Raw genomic sequence first — 24,295 nt, 5'->3', positions numbered from 1 at the left:
TTCTGCCTCTGTTCTTCACTACCTCTCTGAGCTTCTGCGCTCTTAAAAATGGTGCTTACTTCAGAGGTTTCCTGTTAGACTCACCTAAGAGGATGTAAGCACGGCTCTTAGACAGGGTAAGCACACAATAATATTGGTTACTTTTGTTGTTATTACTGGTATTGTCTGTGCCTTGGTGAACACTTATGTTTTTCCCTCTAATCATTATGGAGGTAAAGAGTCATAACTCATTCTTTCTTTTGCTCATTTATCATTTGTTTGATCAATAAACATATATTGAGAGCCTACTCTTTGCCAGGCATTGTACTAGATGTTGAGGGGACAGAGATAACATACATAATTTCTAGTTTCAAGGAGATCAAAGCCCACTTAGATGACAGATAAGTAAATAATTATCTGTGCTACAGTACAGTTTATTTACTTGTGTGGTAATATAAGAACATAAAAAACAGTAACTTAATAGACCAAACTTGTCACTGAAAATGGGGAGGAAAACAGACATATTTAAGAATTATTTTAAAATTAGGAATACTAGAACTTTGTCACTGGGTGGATATAGAGTAAGGGGAGAAATTGATGACTACTGGGTTTTGATTTGGACAATATAGTGTTGGTTGGGAAAATTCAATAGAACGTAAGAGACAGAATAATTTTGGTGGGAAGGAGTGAGGAATGATGATGTGTGTTCATTTTGGATTGTTGAGCTTGAGGTATCTGGGGACATTCATGTAGAGATGTTTAAAGGCAGCTGGATATTCATATCTGGAACTCAGACTAGAGATATGGGCTAGAAATATAGATTTTTGAGTCTTTCATAGGTGGATAAGATTGCTTCAGATGAGAGTCTAAAATGAGAGGAAGAGGAGCAAAGATAGAAACAAAGGGAATATCAATATTTAAGGGATGGACTGAAGACAAGCCTAGAAATGATACTAAGATCTGATCGATGAAGTAGGAAGAAAATAGGAAAAAATGGTATCCTGGCAACCAAAGAAGGGGTTTCAGGAAAGAGGGAGAGGTTAACAGGATCTGTAGTGGAGGGTAGCTGCTCAAGTGGAGTCTTTGAGAAGAATGTAAAAGGAGCTGTATGGAACTGATGGTGGAATGTTTATCTTTATACTTGTCTACAGTGTCAAGAAAGACAGAGTATGAAAGACTTCATGGGAGAGAAGAGACTTCATCTTCAAAAACCAGTAAGATTATATGGGGAGACAAGAGAGAGGAGAGGGGAAACCACTTGGAGAGAAGCAAAGAACATGGCAATGAGGTAGGATTTAACTTAAAAAAAATTTTTTTTTTTTAAATTTTTAACAATGAGGAGTTTAGAAAGAATGATTCACCCTAAAGAGTAGTAGCATATAATGTTGGAAACAATGGTTGAAATCAATTCATTTAGAATCTCAAGGAGAATTTGGCACATAGTAGCATAGTAGGTACTCTCTCTATATTGGTTTAATACATGAATGAACTTTGTTTAATCCATCTTTTATAAGACTTATGAGACCATGTAACCTCACTTTTCCACTAATAACATGCCACAGGTTATCATTTGATAGATATGTACTTTAATGAAACATTGCCTTAGATGTCTATTAAATGTCTATTATCTATCAAAAGTTTTACTGAATAGAACTAAATGGTGCCCAGCTACCACTGCTGTTTTAATTAGGACCACAATAGACGTACCCTGATAGAATGAGAGAAAAACATGGAACAAAACCAAACACCAGATCTACTGAACTGGTTCAGACTAGAGGACTCCCCGAGACTACTGCCCTGAGATATTCTTCAAACCTTGAACTGCAACTAACCCCCACGGTCACCTTGTAGCTAGATAACAAATCGGCTTAAAAAATAATAAATACCATCCGTAAATACTATGCTCCTTTAAAAAATCACCAAATGAGATCAAACGGTCAACAATTACTTTAAAACAAAGATGAGAATGTAAGGGGGTAAGGAAACTAGATTAATGGAAATGGAACAGCCAGAATAGAAATAATGAGAATGTTCACGCATTGTGAAGAATGTAACCAATGTCACTGAACAACCTGCATAGACATTGTTGAATGGGAACCTCAACTGCTGTGTAAACCTCCATCAAAAACACAAAAATACAATAAAATATGATCTAAAAAAAAATCTTACTAAATAGCAGTTTGGTAAACGCCTATTAGGAAACCCTAGTCTAGAGCATCTCTTAAAAGTGAATGAAGAAAATGTAAATTTATCTCATTAAATCCTGAGCCTATTCACAAAATAAGTTGGTTTGTTTAAGTTCTCAATCCAGTGACTTTCTCCTCAGGTCAGTCCCTGGAGTGGTTCTGTAGACACTCCAGTGGGCTACTGGAGTCGTTTGTGTTTTCCCAATTATAAAAGCTCCGTCTTCCCATGCTTTTACTGAGGGGCTTCACGATGAGCGTGAGGCTCCCATCCAAAACCACGTGTTAATTTATGGAAACTTGATAGCAACAGACCTGGAGCACTTTTGAGTTCATTTACATTCGTTTTATTTTTAATAAATATTTTAAAATGACATCTTTGTGAGCGTGCTGCAAGAAATATAGTAAGCTATAAGAAAAGTATTCCATTGAATATGTTCTCAAAAAAGCTTTGCCACCAAGCAACTGCAATTTTGGACTGCATACATTAGATAAAATAGAAAAAATGCTTGTTTTACACTTGATGACAATTGCTCTACCAGCAGCAGAAAACTAAATTAGACACACTCTGAAAGCGACCATTAATGTACTTGCTATAAAGTTAAGGAACGTGAACATTTTCTATTAGGCAACATTTCTTAAATCAAGCATTTAATTAGAGTTTAATTAAGTGGCTTACTTTGCAGAGTCAGACTCATGCTGCGCTCCACCACCCCAGCCTCATTGGCAGCTACACATGTATAGTCACCAGCATCGTCATTCTAGGGAAATAAGCAGTGTTTTATAAAAATATGAGTGTATGGAGCAGGGAAAATCACTCCTTTCAGCATGATGCTAGTTTATACAAGACTTCATTTTTGAGAAGGCATTTTAACAGAAATAGATAAACATAAGAAGGAGAAAAGAAATTTCCAGCCTAAATTTTTCAAAACAGCCTATCATGCCTCTTTGGGAGTAATAATTGGTAGGAAACCAAAGCGAAAATAACATTATTTTATAATCACCCATCAGAAATTATCTTACTACAGAAACATACCAATGCTAGTCTTATGGATATCTTAAAAAACATTAAAATAATCAAAACAAATATTGAGTCCTGTCTAGTGGAGATTATTAAAAAATGTTAAGTTTGGCTTCTGTCTTCAGAGAGCTTGAAATATAAGAGAAAATGAAAAAAATAATTTACTTATAATAATAAATCAAAGAAAGTCAGCCACAAATTTATACATATGTGGTATAGAAAATAAGTACTATATGAGTTTAGATTTGGTAACTACTTAGAATCGCAGATTTCTCTAGAGGTCTTGTGAACAGGAGAATTCTGGTCTCATTAATAGAAACAGGAAATCAATATAGGAGAATTGATTTTCAGGGAGTGCAGGAGGGTGGAAGGGGGAAGACAGATATTGGCTTAGATGTTTGAGGTTTCCATATATTATCCAAATAGAAGTTTCTAGTAGGTAGCTAGAAATGGAACTTGGAAGAGGTTCAGGGTTGGAGATGCTTATTTAGGAGTCCGAAATTGTGTAGCAAAAATATTAATATTAGTATTAACACTGACATTAGAAGAATTACCAAGGACTTCAGAAATGGCAGCATTTGTGTAGAAAAGCACAAAAGAAGTGGTAATAAAGAAGCTAGAGACTTATTATTGTTATAGCAAGTAATGGTAGAAATCATCTCAAAACTGAAGGGGAAACCAACAGCATCTAATATGGAAGTGAAACCAAGGAGAACAAGACTGACTAGGGGATTAGATAGCACATTTTAATTAATTACTGTTTTAATTGATTAAACTATGAAAGCACCTAAAAGGTTTCACCAAATGTCAACTGATAAATTACTCATATATATTGTAGTTAAGAAATTTTTAGGTAACATATTTCATTCAGTTGACCCTGAAATTAGAATAACCTAAGGAACCACTTGTTTTCTAATTACTGAAGTTTTGGGAAAAGTTTAATATAGTTGTGGGCTCAGTGATGAAATCTGCCCTGTAATTTGTTTGTAACTGCAGTTGTAATTCTTCAATTCCCTTGTTCTAAACAGATTTGAGGAGGTTGTCTTCTGATGCTAAATAATAATAAAGGTCAATGATTGGGAACAAAGCAGTAAAATTATCTTACTACTCTTATTAGTTTAAAAGTGGCTAAAATATCAATTTGAAGTGTTGCTTCAGTGTTTTAATCCATCTATTTCTATTTTATGGTTTAAGAAGGAATTTAAGAGAAACTTTTCCCATCGTGATAACATAGAGGGGCACTGACTTTGGCAGTGTGTGCACATCAAAAATTCCAGTGTGACTTACTACGGTGCCATAGATGGCCAGGGAGCCATTGCCGAGTTGCTGGATTCTGTGACTAATTTCAATTTCTACCCCCTTTCTGCTCCACTGGATGGTTGGGGCTGGGTCTCCTTTTACCTCACAATTCAGGACTGCATTGCCACCAAGTGGCTCAATCCAGTTGGAAGGGTAATCGCCATTGAAGACTGGAGGTTCTGGGAAATAACATAAGACAAATACAAGTAAAAGGAAGCTCTGATAATGTCTTTGTGATTTTGACCTATTTAGAAAGATAATTTAGTAAAGAGGAGAAAAGCCACTTCAGAACCTGAGGAACTTTCCAGAATCAACTGCTCATGCTAATCAACTAAATTTTGTCAATTACCACAACATAGGACCCCTGGTGGCATAGTGGTTAAGGGCTCAACTGCTAACCATAACGTCGGCAGTTCAAATCTACCAGCCACTCCTTGGAAACCTTATGGGGCAACTCTACTCTGTTCTGTAGGGTTGCTATGAGTCAGAACCGACTCGACAGTACCTAACAACAACAATACAACATAAATAGATGATTCCACTTTGTGCCAATCTCTTTACGTACTGCTCACCTAATTTTTAGTTGAATGTTCATAATTTATGTCTCATGAATACGCATAATTGTGAAATAGGACTGGACAGGTTAACAAACCGGAAATTATATTTTATAACTAAATAATAAGAAGCAAAAACAAACCATTCATTACAAATAAACTATAAATAAATAATAGAGCACTTTTACCTACCTTTCACATAAACAAATCCAATTGCCTTCACAAAACCAACGCTGTTCTCTGCGGTGCACACGTAAGTACCCGAATCCTCTTTTGACACTCTTTCAATAACAAGTTCACTGTGTCCATTGACACTGTCAAAGTAGGCTGAGGGAAACAAGTTAGGAAACAACACAAATGCACCTCAGAAACCTAGGAAAATATTCATGGCAGCTCAATATTTTGCAGGCTAGATTTATGAGTTAGTAACTGAACCAAAGAAATCTCATCATGGCATTGAAGAGAGGCTTGTCCACAGATTTCTTGGAGCTATTTACTATGTCTATAGCCACTTGTTTGGAGAATAAAAAAATAGCAGAAGAAATAGGGAAAGAGAATGAAAATAAACATCTTTTAATGCATTTTAGATTAAAAGTACATCTCTCTACTCAAAGTGTTGCTTACAGCTGATTTGTAGCCTTTCTGGGTTTCAAAAATCTTTCATTTGGAAACATGATATTTTCCATTTCTTTTTATCCCACCACAGCTTTTCCTCCCAAACAATTTACATCAAACACATGAAACCCTTTTTAGTTATAATTCAACCAGTTTGGCAGGTCAGAGGGGAAATCATGAAAACATATGCTAGTTATATAATACTGACAACATGATCAAATTTGCAATAATTTAGACTTCTCCAAAAAAAGGTGATGATATATTTATTTTAAAAAGGCAATTGTAAGATTTGATGTAGAACATAAGGTAAACATACTAATCCTAAAACAATCAACAATAAATAAGATTCTGATTAGACCAGCAACTGTTTAATTATGTTAAACACGTTTTTCATACTTTCTCCATCCAAGTTACCTTTTTAATTTTATATGGCTGAATGTTCAGTGGAAAGTTAAGTTTTAAAAGTTTAAAATCTAAATTAGCACTATACTTTCTGAAATCAATATGGATTACATTTTCTTAGATTTTGTTATTCCTTATTGATGTCTTACTGCTATTATTAAACTAATATAATGGATGAATTCCAGTTATTAACACAAATCTTTATAATAACAAAAACTCAAGCTTATTACTACTTTTCTAGCAAGATATTTATTAAGTGCTAATAGTGCAGTACTTCAGAACTCACTGTTGGGAGATAATAACTTATTATTACTGACATCACCACTATGCTGATGACAAAGTCTGATAAATAAGCAGACATTTGTCAGGAATGAGTGGTACTGCATTCCAGGCTCTACCTTAAAATGTAGTGTATATGTTGACTAGAAATTTTCTACATAAATTGATCTATACTTATAATAGAAGTTGATTTATACAGTGGGAAGCACAGTTCTCCTTTGTAAGATTAAGGGGATCTTCAGGACTCCAACATTAGCTACCTTAATCCATTTGTTAATGATGAAGCAGGTCCAGGTAGGAAAAATTTAGGTGGCTGTATATGCAATACTGTTTTCTTATGGAATAACTTTTTCTTGCTTAAAAAATCTACTTAGGTACTGCAATATATGGTCCTGTGATCAACATATCCTTTCAGAAGAATGAATAGAAAATATACACTGGGTATAGAGTAAAATCCAAGCATAGGTACACATTTTGCAGAATTTAAAGCAATCAATTCTTCACAGTAACTTCTCAATCAATTCCCATAGCTACAGAAAATGGAGCTTAGCTTAGAGTCCTGTATGGGTTTATGCAGTCACTTCTTAAGAATTAAATCACCAACCTGGAATAATGTTGTTATTGAAAGTCCATGTTAACTTGGGCAATGGAACACCAGTTGCTTTACAGCTTAATTGCAGCCGTTCTCCTTTATTTAATGACACATCTCCAGGAAGTTCAGTGAAAGTGGGGAGAACATGTACAGTCAGGCTGACAGTATGTGTGTCTTCACCTGCAGCATTGTTAGCAACACAGGTATAGGTGCCAGAATCCTCCGGCTTAAATAAAAAATCATAGTGCTCAAAATTACATAAACTTACATCATATTACATAAAATACATAAAATTGCATAGCCTGGTCCCTAAGGAAGCACTCTTATTTAAAGACAATTTAAATTTCCGTCTTTAGTCTGAACCGTTTGGTTAGCCTGTGCATAACATAATTTAAAATATGTAGGAGTTTAAATATAATCTGCACCTTACAGAACTATATCAATTAGTTTATAGTGATAAGCTCTCAGAAAACTTTAGATCCAAGTTTGAACAGGGTTCTGCAATGTCCAACGAAGAATAAATAAGCCCAAAGGCTGGTAATATCTTGACAACGTAGTTGCCTCTCTGGGTGATGTGTCACCAAAGACCACCAAATTTATCAGGAGAAATGACAATGAGTAAAGGCAGTATTATCTGCAATTCTGAAGTTCCACTTGCCAAATCCAATGGCCAGTTCTCAACACTCATCTTATTAGATGTATTGGCAAGATTTGACACAGTTATGATTCCCTTCTCTTTGATACCATATCTTCACTTGGCTTCTAAGACACCAGTTTCCTAGTTTCCTTTTTACCTCACTGATTCCTCCTCCTTCACACCCTTTGTGGCTTCTCCTCAACATTAATGATTTATTGTTGGCATATGAGAGGATTCAGTCTTTGGATCTCTTTTCTTCTCTACCTAGACTCAATTACTTGGTGATCTCACCCAGTCTTATGGCTTTAAATATCACCTACATGCTGATGACTACCAGTATTTCCAGCCTAGATCTTTGTTCCAAACTCCAATTATACTGAATCTCTCACTCAGTCTCTCTAGTTGGATGCTTAACACCAGCTGCTAGAGTCAATTCTGACTCATGGTGACACCATGTATTACAGAGTAGAACTGCTCCATAGGGTTTTCTTGGCTGTAATCTTTATGGAAGCAGATTGCCAGGCCTTTCTTCTGTGGTGCCATGGGAGGGTTTGATTCCAGCTATTAACATAGATCTTTAAAACAAAAACTCAAGTTTATTAATTTAGGTTAGCAGTTGAGTGCAAACTGTACGCAACACCTAGGGACCTTGTATGCCTAATAAAAAAAACCAACCCATTGCTCTCTAGTTGACTCCAACTCATAGCGACCCTATAGGACAGAATAGAACTGCCCCATAGAGTTTCCAAGGCTTAAATCCTTATGGAAGCTGACTGCTACATCTTTCTCCTGTGGAGCAGCTGATGGTTTCAAACCACTGACCTTTTGGTTAGCAGCCAAGCACTGCACCACCAGGGCTCCTGTATACCTAACAGACCTCACAAACTCCTGTCCAAATGGAACTTAATTTTTATTTCTTTCTCCCTGTTCCACCAGTAGCCTTCACATTCACTGCCTATCTCAATTTGATGGTAATTTTGTCCTTTCAGTTATTCATGCCTTTGGTCTCATACGTTTGAGTGAGTCATCCTTCACTCTTTCTTCCTCATACTCTACTTGCAATCCACCAGGAAATCCTAGCTTCAAAATATAAGCAGAATCCTACCACTTCTCACCTTTTCTCTGTTAACCTTCTGGTCTGAGTCCTATTATCTCTCAACTGGAATACTACACTAGCTTCCCAACAAGTCTCTGTGGCTATCCTTGTCTCCCCACAGTCTATTCTCATCACAATAGTCAATGCAATCCTGCTAAAACATGTCAGGTAATATCGTTTCTCTGTTCAAAATCTGCAGTGGATTCTGATTCAGAGCAAAAGCCAAAATTAATTACAATGGCTTACAAGAAAGACCCTGCATGATCTGTCCTTCACTTTTCTCTGACTTCATTTATTTATTCTTTGCTTTCACCGGTCTCCCGTTTCTCAAATACCCCAGGCATGTTCCCACCTTAGGTTCTTTGCTCTAGCTGTTTTGTCTTCCTGGTAGGCTCCTCCTCATGATATTTGCTTGGCTAACTCACCTTCTTCACGTTCTGTTCAAATGTCACTTCCCCAATGGGGACTTACCCTAGTTAGCTTTTTTAAGGCGGTCACCACCACTACCCCCAACTGCCGATCTCCTTTTATTTTTTATACCACTTATTATCTTCTGAATGTGCTGATCACAGAGAAGGTGCTCAATAAATATTTGTTGAATTAATGATTGAATGCCTCTGGATGCATTAAGGCACAGATTACATACTTTTTCTTCTTTTTAAAAAAGTTTAAGGATAATTTTTTTTTTTTTACATTGAGACCCCAAAGAATTTATTATAAATTTAGCATATAGATGTATAATCATACACTATAAATACAATCTAAATTTGGTTGCAGACTGTTATATGTTACAGAAAGGGCACACGGGAATAACTCATATTCCCTGTAAGTGTTCCCTCCACTACCTCACTTAGCTGTTCTTAAATTCCCATGTGGTGAAAACTTAAGTTTAAAATCAAAGATTTTATGGACGTGAAGGATTTAAAAATTTGGACTGTATGTATTCTTCACAAATAGACTTCTGCTTACCATCTATATCTCTCATCTGGTAGTTATAAGCTACCTTATTGTTGATATTCTTTTAATGTACTAAGTCACTTTCCCACTATAACTGTAAACTTTTATTTTTCATTTTTAATTTCTCAAGGTCTAGAAGTGTGATGTAGGGGCCAAATTCATCATTCCTAAACCCAAGATGATGCCCACTAGAGATATTTAGCAGTTTAAACAAACAATCACCCTTATTTTATCAATTCTAAAATTCACATTTTTTTCACATTTTAATATCTCTGAAATTGGGACATAACTTAAAAATTGATGGTCTGTTATAGTTCAGTTGGCTGTATATTTTTCTTTCTTAGTAGTAAATAAAATAATGGTGATTTTTGCAATTGATGGAAACTCAGATTTGAATAAATATGATTTTTGCTGGCACATGTGATTTGAGTTAGGGTCTAATGAGATAGGCTCACTATGACTATTTCCCTGGCAATCCACAAGTCTGGCTAATTGGCTGAGAGTATACTATAAATGTGATCAATTTCATAATTTTAATCTGTTCAACTTTTTTTCACCTGAATTTTTAAATGAAATTTGGGCATGTTGAAAGGTTATAAAAAGGAACTAGATACGTGCAAAAGCTCAGAAATTGATCCACATTTTAATCATGTGAAGGGTTGGCACCAAATCCCCAAACCACATAATAATTTTTAATAATTTAACTTTTTTTTTTAAAAAGTCATGTGGTATATGCAGATATGGGTGCCTGTCCAAGTGGGCTTGTACTGATAATCTGAGATGCTCCTGATGGCTACTATTCTACAGAGCTGGAGAGGTATCATTTAAGAATATTCAGATATATCTACTTCCATAGACCCCTAAGACTTTTTTTTTTTTAGTTTCCATGTCAATGATTAGAAAAGTTATTTAAAAACCTGAAAAAATCAAAAAGTTGCTTTTTATATTTGCTTAATAATACATCTTACATCTCCACTACTATAATCATTGCCTTACATGGTTACATGCATAGAATATACTATAGGAACTCAGAATTTTTCCCAATAAACACAAACATTCATAAAAACACAGTAATGATTTTTAGAGGGTGCCATTTATGAATTCCTAATATTTGTTAAAACTCTATTCTCACCCCTGGGATATAAAATGAAATGTGTTTAAAATTAATTTTGTGACTTACATTTACAATTTTTCTTTCCTTATTAAAAACTATATTTCCAAGCTAAGTTAGTAAAAGTAAGAAGGTAAATTAAAAATCTTACTGTATCTGTTCACGTTTATTAAACTTACCACAACATTTTCCAAAATGAGTTCTCCATATGGTTCAGCAGTGTATTTTCCTAACAAGTCAGCTAAAAGAACGTTGTCTTTTTTCCAGTTGATGGTTGGTGTGGGGATTCCATCAGCCAGGCATGGAAGAATGGCTTGTAAATTCTCGTTGACTGTGTAGTGTACTTCTGTGCTATGGATTCTGGGTGGCACTATAAAAGGTTTAAAAAAGACAGTCATTCAGGATGTTGAGTTCAATAATATCTTTATTCACATAGAAAATTAGCACACGAAAGACTCTTTGGGGGGTAATTTTGCTAGAAATACTAAAAAATATCTGTTAAGCTATGATGAAAGCAATAAATATTTTTGATGACAGCAAGTACTCTAATACATTTGAAGTTATTGGATATATTTAAATTCAGTTTCTGAGCAAATGACTTAGAACTGAATTGGAAGTCTCTAGATTTTATTTGACTTCCTGACTTCTTCCTCAAGTTACTTCTGCTTAATGTAGTGAAGTAAAACAAATGGACAAAGAAACAAACAATATCAAAAACCAACCAAACCAAACAAAACAGAAATGCTTCTATGGTTATATAACTGCTTGTTTGTGTCACAGAGCTATTGTGAGGATGAGCTAATAAAAGTCACTGTACAACACTCACTTGATATTAAATACCACAAAATGTTTTTAAAAATTGGAGTATTTCAAGCATGTTCCAACAAATGCAATTAAAACCAGACCAAGACATTTAATATCCGTTTTATTTTATATTGTTTCAGAGGAAGTTTTTACAGTGATTTCATAACTCTGTGCATTGTAATTCCAAGCCAAATACTTCGCTTCTCTCTCTTTTTTTTTTTTTGTTTGAATTGGAGTTTAGGCAGTATAAAAAGATGAATAGAATACTTTGGTGTACTATGAAATACCTTAGTGGACTTAGAGTGAAGATGTTTACTTCTAAAGGAAAAGTGTAAAAAATACTAAGAATACATGACTTGAAAAGTAAAATATATTCTGCTCCCAAAACAATTACTTTTGGAATTTTTCAAACATATCAGTGAGAAATGAATCAATCTTAATGACAAAAAAAAAAAACAACAAAAGTTGGTCTCAGCAAGGATAAAGTTACTGTGCAAACTCTAATTTTTCATCCATTAATTTTTATGATTATATAAGTAAATATACAAACATTGTATGAATGATTATATGCATAAACATTACAGAAACCTAGAAAACACAAAAGTCTATTTTGCTGAATGGTACAACATAAATATTCAAGTCATTTTTCATTAATTTATGCTGTATTTTAATTATCTCCTTTATCTTGGCTTCCTTGGAAATGGTATTTCTCTTTAGTTAATGGTTACAGAGCTGTAGCATTAATATATTTATTTCAATTTTTTTTTTCAAAATGAAAACTTCAAGGCTATGGCTTTGTCTTTGATTTTAGCTTAGGACACACACCATATATTTTGTTACGTAGTGTCTTTAATTTTATTATTTTCTAAATAATCTGAAAATAAAAACATTCTTTGACCTACTTGTTAGTTAGGAGGGTATCTCTTAATCTGCCTTGGGTTGGGGTTTTGGTATTAAAACTTCATTACTAATTTCCAGCTTTATTGAACTGTGGTCAGGAACTGTAGCCTGTACTTTAACATATATTAACAATTTCATCACTTAGTACACAGTCAATTTCTGTAAATTTTTTATGAATACTTGAAAAGGAGTATTATTTATTTGTAACGTAAAGGATTAATATGTATTGATTAGTTTAATCATATTAATTGAAATCAGGTCTAAATCAAGGAAGTTAGAAAACTCACAAATGGTGATTTTGAAAAATTTTGCTGAATTATTTATTTATTCAATTAAAAATATTTGCACTTGAAATTGTTACTGTAACTATGAAGTTGTAGGAAATTCAAATATACTTGAAAAATAAAAAAAGCACTTTCACAATTTTTGAAAACAAAGAAAAGTAGAGACTCATTATTTAAACAACAGTTACCTCTCAATAGTAACTGGAAACAGTTAATTTGCTTATTGCTCTTTCCTACCACTGATATTAATAGGCTTTCTATCTTTAGTCTTAAAATACACATGTAAGAGTTAAAATATTTCTTTAAGTATTGTTAGTTGTCTGAATATATAGGAAAAATGTGTAATTTTTTGTTATAAAATACATGTGTAAGTATTGTACAACTTAAAAATAATGACTCAAATAGATCTCCAGTTCCCACTGGATTCAAGCTAAATTTATGGTGTAGTTCATATGATGATTAATATTGAGCCAAGGTGACTTGCAGCTTGAGAAATAAAGCAGAAGAGTGACAAAACACAAAGTGACTCCTTATAAGCCGAAGAGACTACAACAGTCACAATGTGGGGGAAATTATTAGTAGCACGTTCGTTATCCTGCCTATATCAAAAAATCTCTCTCACACATACGTGCACACACACAAATAAACATAGCCTACAGAAAGCAGATTTGAAGGGCATGTGTACCTCTACCAACACACACATACACACCACTTTGGATTACTGGTTTTGCATGGTTTTGATTTCCATCATATTTGCCCTTACTGATGTTTTCTCTTTGCTGTGATGATGCAACAGACTGAAATCATTTATGTTAAACCACCTACCGTGGACAATGAGTTTGGTGCTGGTGCTGCTCGATCCAGCCACATTAGCTGCCATGCACGTGTACTGGCCAGCATCATCAAGCTGAGCAAATGCTATCTGCAGAGCTCCAGAGCTGAGGATGCGCTGGCGGATTGATTCCAAAACTGCATGCCCATCTTTATGCCACATAATGTCAGGTGGTGGAAGGCCATCTGCCTCGCATGGTAGCATGATGGGCTTATCCACAGCAGTGACATATTCCTTTGGATGGGGGCTAATGACTGGAGGAACTAAAACATACCAAGTTTAAACCTCATCTGAAAACATGAGTGTAGCATTCACATAGTACACTATTGCTCTAACAAAGTGAAGTAACACTGATAAGAAATAAAATCCTGACTCTACCATACTACAAAAAAAGAATCACTATAGTTTGTTTTCATTGGAACATAAGATACATTGAGCCCTTTTCAGAAAATTTTAGTTTCCACTATCACTAACAAATAAATCCAAGTGATAATTAATTTTAAATGAAGAAATAACATATATTCAAGAGTGTTTAAAAGTCTAGAAAATTTTGACTGGATGGATAAAGGCATTTTCTTTAACATATATATATTGTCTGATTTACTTTAGCTGCTTAAACTTCAGCTACTTAAACTTCCAAAATAAATCTCATCGAGGTTTGAAAAATATTCAGCTGCTCAAAGATACTTTACGCATGCATTTCCGACAGTACTTAGCATCGTGTCTCGTGCACAGTGGCCATATTTAATAAAGAATTTTTGAATGAATGAATAAATAAATTGATCACAGAAAATACTTACATAGATAAAACTATTCCCACTTCTTCAGAAATCTATGGAAAGGCTAATGATAAGGTTTCCCTTCCTAGTGTTTCCAACAGATTAATCAAGACTTAGGTATTAGCCTAGATTTCCTACCAAGTGTTAAAGTAACCACCTAATTATTTAGACATGCTAAATAATCAAGAATAACCGTGTTGAGATTATTTATAGCAACCAGTATTATTTGGTTTGATTTTTGCTTTGCCATTACACACTGTCTCTGCAAAGCAGAAGTTTTACTCAGAATAGTTCATGCCTGTAGAGCATGAATTATCTCTGGGTGTTTTTGGAGTGCTTAAATGTTATCAGTTGTTTAATGTGCTTCTGTGTCCCATAATTGCTCTAATCAATCATTTTAATCCATTAGTAAAGAAAAAGCCTTTAAATCTGAAACTGTTCTTTTCTATGAACTCTATATTGCTGAAATCAATGAATACTTCTCAGTCCTTATCCTACCTGACCTGTCAATGATGTTCGAGTTAATTATGTCCAACAAAACTGTCCACTCCCTTCTTCTTGAAACACTCTCCCCTCTTGGGCTCCATGATGTCCCAGTTTTCTAATTTTCCTGACTTCTCCGCCATCTCTTTTGTATTCTTGGACAGATTCCTCTCCTTTATCAGAACTCTAAATAGTGCAGTGTCCTGGAGCTTTCTCCTCAGCTATCTTTCTCACCACATTCTTTTTCCTAGGTGACCACATCCAGTCTTGTTTAAATACACTGACTACTTCCAATTTATATCTTAGACTATACTTCTCCAATGAGCTCCAGATTCATAAACATTAAACTACCTACTTTGACATCTCCACTAGGACTTCTAATAGTTTCCCATATTTAACATGATTAAACAGAAATCATGGTTCCCTTCTTCCAAAGCCAGTTCCGCCCTCTACATTCTCGCATGGCACTATCATCTATTCACTAGCTTAAGCCCAAAGCCCAGGAAATATCATCAATTCTTCTCTTTTCCTAACCTCCCAAATCTGATTCATCAGCAATCTTGGAAATTCTCTCCGGAAATATCTTGACTCCATCACTTTTTCTCTTCACCCCTGCATCACATACAGATGCCCTACTCCTGGCCAGACCATCACGTCCATCCTGCCTACACTACTTTAACTGTTCATCCAGCTCTATTCTTGCCCTGTCTCTACACCATTATCTGCATAGCAACAAAAGAGGTCTTCTTAAAACCAAATCAGTGTCCTGTTAAATCCTTGGACAGCTTCCCACTGTGCAGAGAATGAAATCTAAACTCCTTATGGTCTTAAGGTCCTCCATGGACTGGCCTCACCTACCTTTCTGATCTCCCTCAAGTTATGCCAGCCTTCCCCTTGCTCACCACTGTTTAGCCACACTGGCCTGCTTTCTTTTCTCAGCTCTTTCCTGCCTCAGGGCCATTGCACATGCTGTCCCATGGACACTCTGCAACCTTCACATGACTTATTGTAGCTCATCATTCAGGCCTCAGTTTACGTGTCACTTTCTCAGAGAAGCCTACGCTAACCACTGATCTAAAGTAGTTCCCACAAACCCCCATTATTCCCTACCTCCACCATTCATTTTTTCTTTGTATAGCATATATCAGAATTTATAACGATTTCATTTATTTGGTTGTATAGTTTTTCTCTTCTCCACTAGAAAGTAAATGCCATAAGGGAAGGATCATGCCTATAATATTAAATATATCTCCAGTTACTACCTGAATAAATATTTGTTGAATAAATTTTGAAAAACAAAAAGAAATTACATTTATAATCCTCAGGAAAGTGAGTTTTACCATATTCATTAATTTATCATAGGGAAATCACCCCATATTGAAATTCAAAATTAGCAAATTCAAATTCAATAGTATGGAATCTATTGCCAGGTCACTCCTTCATTCACAAACACAGTGCATGCAAGATAGCAAAATTATGTCAAGAAAATATCTGTTAAATATGGAAACAACAACAAAAAGACAAAAAACCTGCTTTATCCTTAGAATAATTTTTTCCCCCATCAATTCGTTGAAACTGCTGTTCTGATTTCATTTTTTAGGTGGACAGTACAATCCACTGTTTCATAATGTTTCCAAGGTAATATTATAGAGAGACTGGTTTAAAAAAAAACACCTTAAATATGTGCTATAACAAAATGGAATAGCAAATGGAGGTTTACAGAAGTCTAAAATATAATGAAATTCGTTGTATTTTTTATACAAGCAATGACCAAAAAACCCAGCTCATTTCATTTTCTTCTTTGTAAGGAAAATGTAAACTACGAATGTTGGGAAATATGGGGGAAAGGCAGCAAAATCATTTTAGATATATGAGTATTTGATAAACATTGTTAAAAACAGCTTTGAAATGAAGACATAGAGATTGATTATTTAAGTACCTTGAACATTTAACTTGATTTTGCCCAAGGCAGTACCAGCTGGGTTCTGAGCCACGCACATGTAAGTGCCAGCATCCTCTCTGACCGCTCTCGAGATCTGCAAACCGCCATTTGGAAGAACTGCATGGTTTTTGCCTATATCACAGTTACGAAAGCAGAGAGTGAAACAAATATTTATTTTCATTATAAAAAATAGTCATACCAACTTCTGAATTCTCAGATGGAATTTGCCGTGATTTTCGTGATAGAAACATTGGTAGGTACCTGAAGTAATAACATTGATGCCTTCTTTTTGCCAAGTAATGAAAGGACTGGGTGTCCCTGTTGCTTCACACGGTAATAAGATGGGATTGTTTAGAATGACATCCAGTTCACTTGGCTGAGGCTGAATGACTGGAGGTTCTATAAAAATTGATCAACAGAAATAAATAATAACACCAGTTAATGACAGAAATGTCTATCGTAGGCATGGGATTAAACATGGCAAATCGGTAACTCCAAAATATTAGTGAGTTGATTGTCAAGAGAAAAGCAAATATTGGTCACACTGTATTCTCTGAAGTCATCATTACAGCCAGTTTCTATTTTAACATAAACAGACCAGAAGCAGGAACAGATTATAAAAATTCAAGAAGGAAAATAATTTTGGGGCTGTTTTGCATTGGTTTATCATTTTTGTGTCTTTTTTAGTCTATTGAAGAGTATCTTCCAAGCTTTCATATCCCTAAGATATTACAGTGGCTCATAGCTCTAGAGAGTACTGTCTTACAAGAATTAAAAAATGCCTTAAAGGAAAAAAAAAGGAAATAGCAAGTTTTTAATGAGTAATCTTCCATACCCTGGACATGAAGGGTGACACGTCGGTGTGCGGAACCAGCTGCATTCCTGGCGATACAAGCATACCTTCCAGCATGGTCCAACTGGGTGGCAAATATTTCAATTGTTCCTAAGAAGAAAACGTTATAATATATATGCATCCTTGTTTTTCTGGTTTGACAGACTTTGTTTCATTTTTGTGTTTTCTGCGCCTAGCAAAAAACTTGCTTGGCTTATGCTCATATTTGTAACCATTCAAGTTTCTAGCATAGTACTTTTTTCATTTATTGTTTTGTGACATTAGTTGCAATCCGCACAATGTGACAGCACGCTCCCCTTTTCCACACCAGGTTCTCTGTGTTCGTTCAATCCGTTCCTGTCCCTACCTGCCTTCTTATCCTGCCTCCTGACAGGAGTTGCCCATTTGGTCTCCTGTGTCTGACTGAACTAAGAAGCACACTCCTCACGTGTATTATATTTTGTTTTATAGTCCTGTCTAATCTTTGTCTGAAGAGTGGGCTTCGGAAATGATTTCAGTTCTGGGTTAACAGTACGTCTGGGGGCTATAGTTTTGGGGGTTCTTCCAGTCTCTGTCAGACCATTAAGTATGGTCTTTTTACTTGAATTTGAGCTCTGCTCTACACTTTTTCCCTGTCTGTCCGGGACTCTCTGTTGTGTTCCCTGTCAGGGCGGTCATTGGTGGCAGCTGGGAACCATCTAGTTCTTCTGGTATCAGGCTGGTGGAGTCTCTGGTTCATTTGGTCCTTTGGTCTCTTAGGCTAACACTTTCTGTGTCTTTGGTTTTCTTCGTTCTCCTTTGCTCCAAGTGTGATAGGACTACTCGATGTATCTTAGATGGCCGCTTGCAAGCTTTTAAGACCCCAGATGCCACTCCCCAAAGTGGGATACAGAACATTTTCTTAATAACCTTTGTTATGCCAATTGACCTAGATGTCCTCCGAAACTATGGTTCCCAGGCCCCAGCCTCAGCTACTTTGTCCGTCAAAGTGTTTGGATGCGTCCAGGAAACTTCTTAGCTTTTGCTTTGGTCTAGTCATCTAGCATAGTACTTTTAAAAAATTATTACTAACAGCTTTATTGAGGCATCCTTAACAGATCATAAAATTTATCCATTTAAATGTACAATTCAATGATTTTTAGTATATTTACAGCACTGTGCAACCATCATCACAATCCAATTTTAGAACATTTTCTTCACCCCAAGTAGAAACCTTGTGCCCATTTACAGTCACTCCCCACTCCCAACCCCGACCCTAGACAACTACTCATCCACTTTCTATCTCTATAGATTTGCCTTTTGTGGACATTTCATATAAAGGGAATCATACAGTATGTGGTGTTTTGTGTATGACTTCTTTCACTATGAGCACAATGTTTTTACAGGTTTCTGATACAGCCAAAATACTCTGCCTTGCAAGTCAGGTTGCATCTTGAGTACAAATCTTCCATTTTTTCTTTCTCTTGAAAAAAAATGCAATTTCTCTTAGAATAATTTGTAAACACTCTCAAAGCTCCAGGATATTAGTTGCTATTGTACTTTATCTCTAATGTACCTCCTCATTGCAGGATAAGTTTCAGAAACACCAATGTGAATCAACTATGCTTTTATTTAAGTGAATTTTTTTTTCTCCTCAATACTAAAACTTTAAATTGCATAAATGACGGTTACTACCGCCTCCAAAAATTATCTATCACAGCACTTCTTACCTAGTTTTACTGCTAAATTATACAAACCTTGAAAGCAAAAAGCCTGTCTTACTTAGTTTTGTGTTCTCAGAAACATAGTCGAGTAAGTAGCTTGTTTTAGGCACTAAGTGAATGTTGGTGAATGAATGGACATTCTATTTGATGAAAGGAAGCAATGTGGTACACTCACAGGTAACCAGTGAAATTGTTAAACTTTAGGTTTAGCAAACATGCACATAAAATGCCAGTTATCATGCTTATTATATTCAGATCAGTCTTGTTAGTTGCTGTTAAGTTGGGTCTGATGCATGGCAACCTTATACGAAACAGAACCAAACGGTACCCAGTCCTGCTTTGAGTCCATTGTTGCAGCTATTGTGTCAATCCATCTCACTGAGTATTTACCTCATTTCCAATAGCCCTCTACACTACCAAACATGATATCCTTTTCTAGCAAATGGTATTTCCTGGTGATGTGTCCAAAGTGTAAGTGAGACAAAGTCTCACCATCCTCGCTTCTAAGGAACATCCTGGTCATATTTCTTCTAAGACTTATTTATTTGTTTTGTTTTGTTTTGTTTTTGGCAACTCATGCTATATTTAATATTCTTCACCAATATCACAGTTCAAATACATCAATTCTTATTCTGTTTCCTTTTTCTCTGTCCAACTTGCACATGAGGCGGCTGAAAAGATCACAGGTTGAGTCAGATGCACTTTAGTTGTCAAAGTTACATTTGCCTTTTAAAACTTTAAAGAGGTCTTTTGCAGTAGATTTTTCCAATGGAATATGTTGACTGATTACTTGACTGCTGCTTCCATGGACACCGATTGCTGATCTCAGTAGAATGAAATCATTGACAACTTCAATTTTTTCCTCCATTTATCATGATGTTGCTTATTGGTCCAGTTGTGAGAATTTTTGTTTGGTCCATGTTTAGGTGTAATTCATACTGAAGGCTCTATATTCTTTGACCTTCATCAGTAAGTGCTTCAAGTCATCTTCATTTTTGACAAGCAAGGTTGCGTCATCTGCATATCACAAATTGATAATGAGTCTTCTTCCAATCCTAATGCCACATTCTTCATATAGTCCAGCTTCACAGATTATTTGTTCAGCATACAGATTGAATAAGTAAGGTGAAACGATACAACCCTGCCTCATGTCTTTTCCAATTTTGAAACATGCAATATCTCTTTGTTCTCTTCATATGACTGCCTGTTCATCCATGTACAGGTTCCACATGAACACAATTAAGTGTTCTGGAATTCTCATTCTTCATAATGTTATCAGTTTTAGATATTATTAGATATTATCCAAGATCAGTCTTAAATATTATTTATTATTTTGTTTCCAGGCCTCTTTGTCCTTTTCCTTTCCCTAGTACCCCTTCCCACTTTCACTGCATTTTTTCCAGATGCCTTAGTCCAGGAATGTAAATGTATTTTATTCTTATGCAGCAAAAGGCCTGGTAAGGCCACCCATATATAATGAATTCAATTCAACTGATAGACGTTTAATCACTGAGCTTGGTCTTACCTGAGGGCAGAATCCTATAGCCATCTCCCCTGGAAAGCAGTCTCATACCATTTTTGGTCCAGTGAATTGAGGGAAATGGAACTCCTGAAGCAGTGCAGGTAATTACTGTTGGAGTGTGTTTGTTTACTAGGAAGTCCGTAGGCTCATCAGCTATGGAAGGTGGAACTAAAACAACAACAACAGCAAAAAGAAAGAAAACTATACATGTTTCCAACCCTTACAGATTCCAAAAGCCTTATCATAAAGCTTTCTCTCTCTTCTCTGAACGTAAATGTTAAAAACCAGTGGCCATCGAGTCTTTTCCAACTCATGGTGACCCCATGTGTATCAGAGTAGAACTGTGCTCCATAGGGTTTTCAGTGGTTGGTTTTGTGGAAGTAGATCACCATGCTTTTCTCCCAAAGTGCCTCTGGGTGGACTCGAACCTCTGACCTTTTGATTAGCTGTCAAGCATGTTAACCATTTGGACCACCCAGTGATGCCATGTGAATGTTAGGTAAGTGGAAAAGGAAACTCTCTTGAGAAGTATTGGAAAAATGAAGTGGTATCATTATAATAACTTTTAATTCACATGCTAAGCCAGTTCTACCTTGTACAGTGAGATCCACGGTTCTCTTATCCTCTCCGGCATCATTTGTCACAGAGCACTCATAGGTTGCAGTGTCATCCACAGAAGGGGAAATAATTACTAGTGAACCTGAAGACAGAAGTCTAGAAGAGAGATTTCAAAGCAATGAGGTACTATATATCAGGTTTAACAAATTTGTTCAGTTGCTTCAACATGGTACTTCAAAATATGCATCATTTCTCTGATAACTAACATGAGTTTAGGTTTATATGGTAATGGGTTAATAGATACTCAACCTTGGCATTTAAGGAAGCAGTTGGGTGGAAGGGTTGTCTACAGTGGGAATCTTGTATTTTCTGAATGCTTATAACCTTGATGACAGCCACTGTTTACTAAACATTGAATAAATTCCTGGCACCATGATAAATGCTTTGCATAAATTATCTCTAAATGTCACAATAACTCTACAGGTTGGAATTATGATTATTTCCATTGACAGATATGAAAACTAAAACTCAGACTGGTTAACTAACTCGCTGATTGCCTCAAAACTAGTAAGTAGCTACTTTGGTGTTTAATACAGATCTGTCTGTCTAGTCTTTTTCAGTACTTCACATGTCTCTTTACATGTGATGGCTACCTTGGAGGTTCATACATGAATAATGATGTATGGAACTCATACATCAATGAATCTTTTCCTTAACCTCTAACCAACTGAAAACTGAAGCAATCTGGATAACTACAAATGCTTAGGAGGTTTAGTAAGCACACATCTATGACTAAAGTGACTCTAAAAATGTCTGTTTCCTTAATTCAAACTGTGAACTGATTAAATGAATTGAAATGATTTTATTTAATGGAAACATATTTGACATGCTTTTTTATTCAAGAGCATTATACATTTTCCACATAGCTTATATACCTTCAAGTGACTGAACTCCCAATCCAAAAGATGAAAAGGGTGAAAAAAGAGAGAACCGATAGGATTTGAAGTGAAACATTCATAGTTTAATGTTTCCTGATGTATTGGAATTGATGTTTGTCAAATTAGATGTATGAGAGCATTTGTTTTCAGTACTATGGCAAATCCTTTGACAGAATAACTATTAATTCAATTCAGATACGAGAAATTATGTTCACCTATACCATCAGAAAGGAGCTCTGGTGGCGCAGTGATTAAGCTCGGCTGCTAACCAAAAGGTTGGTGGTTCGAACCTACCAGCAACTCTGTGGGAGAAAGATGCGGCAGTCTGCTTCCGTAAAGATTTACAGCCTTAGAAAGCCTGTGGGGGCAGTTCTACTTTTGTCTTGGAGGGTCGCTATGAGTCAGAATCGACTTTGACGGCAACAGCAACGGGAAACTGCTAGTGATTTAAAGTGCAGCTTTTTAAAAACAATGGGGCCTTGGTGGTGCAGTGGTTAAGAGCTCAGCTGCTAATCAAAAGGTCGGCCGTTTGAATCCACCAGCCGCTCCTTGTAAATCCTATGGGACAGTTCTACTCTGTCCTATAGGGTCGCTATGAGTCAGAATCAACTCAACGGTGATGGGTTTTTTAAAAACATACATTACCATATTATGAGATATGGCAGTAACTCAGGAGGAATGCAAAAAATTGGAGAAAATGAATATTTTTCCTCCCCACACATGCTGCCACATACGTAAATTACATATCAAGGTATAAAAAGTGATTTTTATTTACAGCTAAAACTTGTATTTATATTTATAGAATATTTTGTTTTTATACCAAATGATTTTTTTATCCCTTGTCTTTATAAAATTTCATAAGGTGCTAAAAAATAAAGTGGAATAGAAATATAATCCTATGGACTCATCAGAGGGCTTGGGCATAGAAAACTTGCACTTATAATTCAGAAAAAAGATTTTAGGTTGAAAAACGAATTCCATGTTAAGGAAAAAGAAGTATACTCTCTACGTACTAGTTAATTCTTCATAATTTTTATATTTGCTGCCCCCGTAATAGTTAAAATGTTGATTCTTATAAAAATATTTTTCTAAATAGCAAGGTGGGATTTTTAAATGAAATCATTTCTTACCTGTATGAATTCTGATTTTGATCCACACTAAGAAGATGCCCATTTTTCCTCCAAGCAATTGATGGTTTTGGTATTCCAGTTGCCTCACAAGCCAGAGTAGTTTGAACATTTACCGTTACTGTTATGTTGGTAGGACCCAGAGTGATAGATGGAGGAACTAAAACAATATCACCAAATAAGAAGGAAATATATTCAACAAATTGTGTGCCATTTGAAGTATTTCTGCAAAACTGAAATTAATCATTGGTAACTTGCCTCATACTTATGAACACAATAAGTTTCTATGAATTTAAATAGTGCCGTGATGGTGCTAAGCATGCTGGGGAGAAAACATGGGCCTTTATGCTCATAATATAATGTAATGCATTGAAATAGCCCTGGGTGTCAAGGTCACTAGTTTAGGTTATTTGACCCAAAGCATTTGACCCAAAGGCTGGGTGTTGTTTATAAAAGTATATTTACCATGGACCTGTAAATCTATTCGCCTGCGGTCTATTCCAGCAGCATTGGTAGCCATACACAAATACCGCCCAGCATCAGTGACATGTGCTGACTGGATAAGAAGGAATCCATTTTCCAAGATGGCGTATCTACAAGAAAGATCAGAAGTGATGTTCTCTGAATCAGTCTCACCTGACTCTTCTCCTTTTGATGGAAGGCATTTTTAAAAAAATCCACTTTTAGTCCTTTCTGTCTTTTAGATGACATGTATTTACAAAAACCTTGGTAAAAGGAAAGGATGCAAAGGTGTATAGAAAATGAGCTTGTGATATTGGATGGATTATAACCATTGTGTTTTATGAGCCTTAGGAATTATACTTGTGAAATCCTCCATTTTCATTCTCATGTTAAGATGAAGAGAC

At 35.6% G+C, this 24,295-nt stretch overlaps 1 protein-coding gene across 1 annotated transcript in view; it reads right to left on the bottom strand.

The window, feature by feature from the left end:
• The window catches only part of HMCN1 (hemicentin 1), a 545,341-nt gene that overhangs the window by 56,008 nt on the left and 465,038 nt on the right, over window positions 1-24,295 (bottom strand). The window contains exons 74-86 of the mRNA XM_004372917.2: window positions 23,895-24,022; window positions 23,433-23,589; window positions 21,399-21,520; window positions 20,810-20,974; window positions 17,585-17,692; window positions 17,011-17,148; window positions 16,747-16,881; window positions 13,539-13,808; window positions 10,905-11,095; window positions 6,937-7,150; window positions 5,229-5,363; window positions 4,471-4,661; window positions 2,842-2,923 (exon numbers count right to left, since the gene is read on the bottom strand). Coding sequence (XP_004372974.1) covers window positions 2,842-2,923; window positions 4,471-4,661; window positions 5,229-5,363; window positions 6,937-7,150; window positions 10,905-11,095; window positions 13,539-13,808; window positions 16,747-16,881; window positions 17,011-17,148; window positions 17,585-17,692; window positions 20,810-20,974; window positions 21,399-21,520; window positions 23,433-23,589; window positions 23,895-24,022 — 2,036 coding nt within the window. The remainder of the gene's footprint in view (window positions 1-2,841; window positions 2,924-4,470; window positions 4,662-5,228; window positions 5,364-6,936; window positions 7,151-10,904; window positions 11,096-13,538; window positions 13,809-16,746; window positions 16,882-17,010; window positions 17,149-17,584; window positions 17,693-20,809; window positions 20,975-21,398; window positions 21,521-23,432; window positions 23,590-23,894; window positions 24,023-24,295) is intronic.

Source organism: Trichechus manatus, unplaced genomic scaffold (genome assembly GCF_000243295.1).
Source record: "Trichechus manatus latirostris isolate Lorelei unplaced genomic scaffold, TriManLat1.0 scaffold00021, whole genome shotgun sequence".
Lineage (NCBI taxonomy): Eukaryota > Metazoa > Chordata > Mammalia > Sirenia > Trichechidae > Trichechus > Trichechus manatus.
The sequence above is the reverse complement of the archived record's forward strand: the minus strand, read 5'-3'. Positions and strand labels throughout refer to the sequence as shown.